The following is a 7,710-nucleotide window of genomic DNA, read 5'->3' on the forward strand; positions in this document are numbered from 1 at the left end:
AACATCCTCTGTTGTGCTTTTCTTATAACAGCATCCACGTTTTTCCCCCATTTAAGATCATGAGAGATGATAACACCAAGGAATTTGGTCTCTGTGACCCTAAGAACCACTTCGTCATGGATGTAGATTGGAAGTATCTCATGTTGATCTTTCCTAAAATCCACAACCATCTCAGCAGTTTTTTTAGTGTTGAGTACAAGATTATTGGCTTTACACCAGTCACATATTCTTTCCACCTCACTCCGATACAAGTCTTCAGCATTTCCCCTGATGAGACCAATCAGTGTCATATCATCGGCAAATTTCAAGATTTTTACTGAGTCTGCTGAAGAGATGCAATCATTCGTATAGAGAGAAAACAGTAACGGGGACAAAACACACCCCTGAGGTGCCCCGATGTTTGTGACCAAGTTACAGATCTCACTTGGCGCTGGTGTACTTGGTGACGGCCTTGGTGCCCTCGGACACGGCGTGCTTGGCCAGCTCTCCGGGCAGCAGCAGGCGCACGGCGGTCTGGATCTCCCGGGAGGTGATGGTGGAGCGCTTGTTGTAGTGAGCCAGGCGGGAGGCTTCCCCTGCGATGCTATCGAAGATGTCGTTGACGAAGGAGTTCATGATGCCCATGGCCTTGGAGGAGATGCCGGTGTCGGGGTGGACCTGCTTCAGCACCTTGTACACGTAGATGGCGTAGCTCTCCTTCCTGCTCTTCCTCCGTTTCTTGCCATCCTTCTTCTGAGTCTTGGTCACGGCTTTCTTGGAGCCCTTCTTGGGAGCTGGCGCAGACTTGGCGGGATCAGGCATGATGGAAATCAACCGTCTCAACACAAGAGAGAAGAATCTCTGGGAGAGACCTGAAAATAGTTGGCCACCAACGTTCACCATCCAATCTGATGGAACTGGAGAGGATCTGCAAGGAAGAATGGCTGAGGATCCCTAAATCCAGGTGTGAAAAACTTGTTGCATCATTTTCAAGGAGACTTTTGGCTGTACTAACGCAAAAGGGTGCTTCGACTCAACACTGAGCAAAGGGTCTGAATACGTCTTATGACCATGTGATATTCAGTTTTTCTGTTTCAATAAATTTTCAAAAATCTCTACATTTCTGCTTTTTTTATACAAGATGGGGTGCAGAGTGTACATTATTGAGAAAAAAATAAACTTTTTTGAATTTACAAAATGGCTGCAATGAAACAAAGAGTGAAAAATTTAAAGAGGTCTGAATACTTTCCATACCCAACGTATGTCTGGCACTGAGGAAAGGCTTCTGTCGGGTCACTCTGCCATAAAGACCCAACTGGTGGAGGGTTGCAGTGATAGTTGACTTTGTGGAACTTTCTCCCATCATCCTCCGGCATCTGGGGAGCTCCACTACAGTGATATTGGGGTTCTTATTTACCTCTCTCACCAAGGCTCTTCTCTCACGATCACTCAGTTTGGTTAGATGGCCAGGTCTAAAGGGGGTTTTACACTAAGCAATATCGCTAGCAATATCGCTAAAACGTCACCGATTTTGTGACGTTATAGCGATATTGCTAACGATATCGCTATGTGTGATACTTACCAGCGACCGGCTCCCCCGCTGTCCATCGCTGATCGCGCGAGAATGTCCGGCTCCATTTCTCGTCGGGCGCTTCCTGCTGAGACTTCCTGCTGTGACGACGAGCGACGCTGGACGCGGGCGGGAGGACGCAGGATCACTGTGTGTGAAAGGTGAGTATCGTGCGCTGCGTCGCTGCTGCATCGCAGTGAGATCTTTCTGTATGAAAGCTCACTAGCGATCATTTAGCGATGCACCAGCGATCCTGACCGGGTCGGATCGCTCGTCGGATCGCTGGTGCATCGCTAAATGTAAAAGGGCCTTAAGAAGACTTCTGGGGGTCTCAACTTCTTCCATTTAAGGATTATGGAGGCCACTGTACTCTTAGGAACCTTGAGTACTGCAGAAATTCTTTTGAAACCTTGGCCAGATCTGTGCCTTGCCACAATTCTGTCTCTGATCTCCTTGGCCAGTTCCTTTGATCTCATGATTCTCATTTGGTCTGACATGCACTGTGAGCTGTGAGGTCTTATATAGACAGGTGTGTGCCTTTACAAATCCAATAGTATCAGTTTAATTAAACACAGCTGGACTTCAACGAAAGAGTAGAACCATCTCAATGAGGATCACAAGGAAATGGACAGCATGTGACTTAAATATGAGTGTCTGAGCAAAGGGTCTGAATACCTATGACCATGTGATATTTCAGTTTATCTTTTTTAATAAATTTGCAAAAATTTCTACACTTCAGTCAAGATGGGGTGCACAGTGTACATTAAAGAGAAAAAAATTAACTTTTATTGAATTTACCAAAAGTCTGCAATGAAACAAAGAGTAAAAAATTTAAAAGGGTCTGAATACTTTCCGTACTTACTGTATATATGGGGGAACTGGGGCCATACTACTATATACCGTATATGGTGGAACTGGAGCCATTATACTATATATTGGGGAACTGGGGCCATCCTACTATATAAATATACAGTATATATATACACTCACTGGCCACTTTATTAGGTACACCATGCTAGTAAGGGGTTGGACCCCCTTTTGCCTTCAGAACTGCCTCAATTCTTCGTGGCAGAGATTCAACAAGGTGCTGGAAGCATTCCTCAGAGATTTTGGACCATATTGACATGATGGCATCACACAGTTGGCGCAGATTTGTCGGCTGCACATCCCTGATGCGAATCTCCCGTTCCACCACATCCCAAAGATGCTCTATTGGATTGAGATCTGGTGACTGAGGAGGCCATTTGAGTACAGTAAACTCATTGTCATGTTCAAGAAACCAATCTGAGATGATTCGAGCTTTATGACATGGCGCATTATCCTGCTGAAAGTAGCCATCAGATGTTGGGTACATTGTGGTCATAAAGGGATGGACATGGTCAGCAACAATACTCAGGTAGGCTGTGGCGTTGCAACGATGCTCAATTGGTACCAAGGGGCCCAAAGAGTGCCCAGAAAAAATTCCCCACACCATGACACCACCACCACCAGCCTGAACCGTTGATACAAGGCAGGATGGATCCATGCTTTCATGTTGTTTACGCCAAATTCTGACCCTACCATCCGAATGTCGCAGCAGAAATCGAGACTCATCAGACCAGGCAACGTTTTTCCAGTCTTCTACTGTCCAATTTCGATGAGCTTGTGCAAATTGTAGCCTCAGTTTCCTGTTCTTAGCTGAGAGGAGTGGTACCCAGTGTGGTCTTCTGCTGCTGTAGCCCATCTGCCTCAAAGTTCGACGCACTGTGCGTTCAGAGATGCTCTTCTGCCTACCTTGGTTGTAACGGGTGGCAATTTGAGTCACTGTTGCCTTTCTATCAGCTCGAACCAGTCTGCCCATTCTCCTCTGACCTCTGGCATCAACATGGCATTTCCGGCCACAGAACTGCCGCTCACTGGATTTTTTTTCTTTTTCGGACCATTCTCTGTAAACCCTAGAGATGGTTGTGCGTGAAAATCCCAGTAGATCAGCAGTTTCTGAAATACTCAGACCAGCCCTTCTGGCACCAACAATCATGCCACGTTCAAAGGCACTCAAATCACCTTTCTTCCCCATACTGATGCTCGGTTTGAACTGCAGGAGATTGTCTTGACCATGTCTACATGCCTAAATGCACTGAGTTGCCGCCATGTGATTGGCTGATTAGAAATTAAGTCTTAACACACAGTTGGACAGGTGTACCTAATAAAGTGGCCAGTGAGTGTGTATATATATATATATATATATATATATTGTGAGGTAGCGCTGTCATTCAAGGTTGGGGGACACTCGCTTGGCAGCGAATAAGTCACATCCAGCACGGGTTTTCATAAAGCAGTATAATCCATGCTGTTTATTTCAGCTTCATAAACCGTCACAGCAACAGAAAACAGCATACAGTCAGCATTGCGTCCATTACAGAGTTCAGCTCTGTTATTCTTGCATCACACAAATTATGCACTGTTCAATGCGCAGGCTTTCTAGCCACCAAGTTATCTTACCCACGTCAGGGTTGCCTCGTGCTGTTTCACCATGCTGCACGTTTATTCCCTCCATGGAACTAACAGGCACACATCGCCATTACACACAGCGTCCACATGTGCTGTCAGGCAGGAAGCCCTATGTCAGCAGGACCTTCCTCTCTGGACCAATCGGGTCCCTGCATTCACCCACATGTGACCAGACCTCAGGTACCTTATATGGTCCATAACCACACCCACAGGTGATCACATGGCTATGACCTCACCCAAGGTCCTATTGCAGACAACCACATACAGGCTTCCCTGACACATTGTAACAGAACATACTAGTCAGCAGTACCTCTGCTGATCATTATGATCTTTCAGTATCCTACACCTATCAGGGCAATGGAAATGTTTATATGGCTGTCCTGGGACACCCACACAGCGCCCCCTAGCGGACACAGCGGTCACTGCACCACATACCTCCCCCCTATGTTCAAACCTGTGGGGTTGAACACACAGCATAACCCCCGGCTCTCAAGACTGGGCACTCACTACACCTTGCCCACGAGGTCGAGAGAACCGTCTCCATTTGTCATACGGCCTCATCTCTACGTTAGGCCTCCCCCGCTCCCAGCGGTCATAATACCGGTCATTGTCTTTGACCCCCCAGGCACGGTTTGTCTGCGTCATCAGACACTCTCTAGTCTCCACCTGTCTACAGTACGCTTCGTCACCTGATCTTTCTCTTACTGACCGTCTCTTTCGGTTGGTGCGGTCATAAGTCTTAGTAGAGCCTGCTGTCTGGTCTGAGTCTGACTCAGTCAGCGTCTCACAGGAACTATGGTCTTTCAACGTCAATCTGCCAGTCAAACTACCCCTTGCTGACACTCTTCTGCCATCTGCCCTGTCACTTCTTTGAGGAACCGTTCGGGTCCTTACATCTTGGGTTGGAGGCGGCCGCCACCTGGTATTCTGTATTTCTTTATTAATTCGCCGATGGTCCAGCCTCAACTGCTCAATTTCTTGCAGGTACTCCACTCGATACTCCACGAGCATCCAAAATTCTCTCAGGCTTTCCACGGAGCCAACCACCATGATGGAAATCCTATCCACTTCCCTGGATACCTGGTCATCATCAGGAGGGATCCTCACCCCAAACCACACCGGAGATATTCACAAGGTCTTGCATTACCTTCCCGGACCTTCCAATGATTCTCCCAATCAGAGTTTTGGGTATCGGAACCACATCTTTCCTCAAACCCAACCGATCCATAGCCTCTCTTGCTATCTCTAGACGTCGAGCAGCCTTCATATTACTCTGCCTAACCAATTGTTTGACACGTAGACACTGCAAATGCATCTCTTTCAGGACAGCTACTCGGTTTGATGTATCTTCCCTGGCTGATACTATCACCAACTGCCGAGTCTCAGGTGCCCAGTGCACCTCACACGCTTTGACCGCCTCTTTGAAAGCCTCATGTACCCCTTCCTCCGCACAGGCTTCTTGCATGTTTTCGAGTACCTCGATCACAGATTTGAAGGTCGTGGTCTTGCTCTCTTCCTGGACAGAAGACTCTGGCTTTACCATGGACACTTCCCTCACTACAGTTTACCCGACCAGGTAACTGTCTTCTTCGGCTCTTTGCTCACCAACTTCAGGAGATTTTATCTCTTCGCGAGCCTTTGCCAAGATAGGTACCGGCAGTTCCGTCTTATCACTCGGACCCAGCTGCTGCACATCTCGGTCCAAGCTCTTCTCCCGCAGAAGACCTTCTACTACTCCTCTGAGTTCCACAATCTCTTCCTTAAGGCTCTTGTTCACACTTTGCCAAGTGGACAGGTGACCTCTGAGCTCCAAGACTTCTTTCTCGAGCCCCTCCACCTTGTGCTCGGCCAATTGTCTCAAGATTCTCTCTTGTTTGACATGTTCTTCCACTGTCTCTTTTATTAGTTGTATCTCCTGATCTTGTTCTCTTTTGGCCAGCACATGTCGCACCACTAATCCTTTAACTATATCGTCAAAGGGTACCACTGAGTCAGTCATATCAGTCGAGTGAACCCCCCAGTTACCCTCTGACTGTGTTTCTATTCCCGTTATCCTCTCGATCAGGTTACCACCATTCCTGTCATGAGTTTCAGTCAGCACAGCATTAGATTCTGTCCTAGTGGTGGCTACTGGCAATAACACGTCACAGTCACACCACACCGTACGGTGAACCCCCAAGACACTCTCTATCCGTGTGTCAGCTCCGCTCTTTTTGTTTACCACACCATTCTCATTCACACTGTGGAACGCTTCAGGTGACGTCAGGTCAGTAAATTCGTCTGACGCAATTCTTTCTCCGGTCGCCCTTACATCTGGCCTGTCCACGTTAGGAGGCGTCAGCGTCTCAGTGTCTACTAGCCCTACAGTAGAAACGTCTCTATCCTCCTGCCCCACATCTTTAAACATGACAAAGTCCCGGCGCCTCTCAAAGGTATGCACTAAGTTTGGTGGCATACTACCACCTTGGCACTCCCCCTTTGTCATCTCAATTAGGACTCTGTCCACCTTATAATTCACGATGACCCCGTGGAGGCAGCGAACTCTGACATTTTTCTCGGTCAGAGCTAAAACGAGCAGAGTTCCTGTGAGAGTCACCTGACTCTTTGAGTCCAGCCTACCAGGGACTCCTTCCCGATGCAGCATCACGGTACACACCTGCGAGCCCATCGTCACTATCCGGAAAGGATATCCCACATTCTAACCAAGTCATACACACACACTGCGGTACTCCAGACATACCCACTGAGTCATCTAGTGCTGTCATTTCTTCAAACTTGGCCCTTTTCTGGACCACCACCCCACTTTGGGTTGCCGCCCCCTCCCGGGACTCCACCCCTTTTTGGGTTACCATACCAATTTGGGACTCCACCCCCTTCTGTGCTACTACCCCGATTTGGGTCACCGCCCCCTTTTAGGACTCCACCCCCTTTCGGGATCTCCCCATGTCTGTTATACCGGTCTTCTCAGACCACAGTTCACACCACACAGTTTGTGTCTCTTACAATACCACTCAAGTCTTTGTTGGCCCCACCACAGCTCCTGCTGTCACCGATCACCGGCACCACCGGCTGCTGCTCACACACAGCCGCTGGTGTCACTGCAGCTCCTGCTGCGCCGTCTTCGTGGACCCGCCGATCCACCGGAAGCCGCTTGTCCCCTTCGTAACCCCGCCGGGTTACCGGAAGCCGCTTGTCACCCTCGAAGATAAAAGAAACCACAAAAGCGTGCCCATAGGGCCTTACCAGTGCAGGTATAATGGGTATAAAGAAATAATACCGGGTACTCACCCTTAATAGTTGTGTAAAGCCACAACTACTGCATCCGCTTAGTCACATGCAATAAAGCTGCAGCAGGATGATGTAGACAGACAGCGTCTGCTACCAATGCTGAAAGAGGAGATCCCAAATAAAGGAAAAACACCAGGTCCCTGTGCTGCGAGATCTTCGTGACCCCACTGAGCCACAGTGAGCACCTTCAGGTTTTGCAGAGGAAAAAAAGAAAAAACACATGCACGAAAAAACTCCAAAAAAACTCACGTATCCTGTCAGTGCGCTATTCAGGACGTACCGTCTCCGCCTGAGACCGTCCAACACACAGGGCACACCGGGTGCTATTCAGGGAGCCGACCCTCCTCCCAGGGTCTCCCAACACACCGGCTTCACCAGGTCCA

At 48.5% G+C, this 7,710-nt stretch overlaps 1 protein-coding gene across 1 annotated transcript; it reads right to left on the reverse strand.

The window, feature by feature from the left end:
• Positions 1 to 419: 419 nt before the first annotated feature.
• Positions 420 to 801, reverse strand: LOC141082730 (histone H2B 1.1-like). Its single transcript, XM_073566658.1, has one exon. It carries the CDS (start codon positions 799 to 801, stop codon positions 421 to 423), a length of 381 nt encoding a protein of 126 aa, XP_073422759.1. The 3' UTR covers position 420.
• Positions 802 to 7,710: the final 6,909 nt, after the last annotated feature.

Source organism: Dendrobates tinctorius, unplaced genomic scaffold (assembly GCF_039654945.1).
Source record: "Dendrobates tinctorius isolate UK_male_01 unplaced genomic scaffold, ASM3965494v1 ptg000019l, whole genome shotgun sequence".
Classification (NCBI taxonomy): domain Eukaryota; kingdom Metazoa; phylum Chordata; class Amphibia; order Anura; family Dendrobatidae; genus Dendrobates; species Dendrobates tinctorius.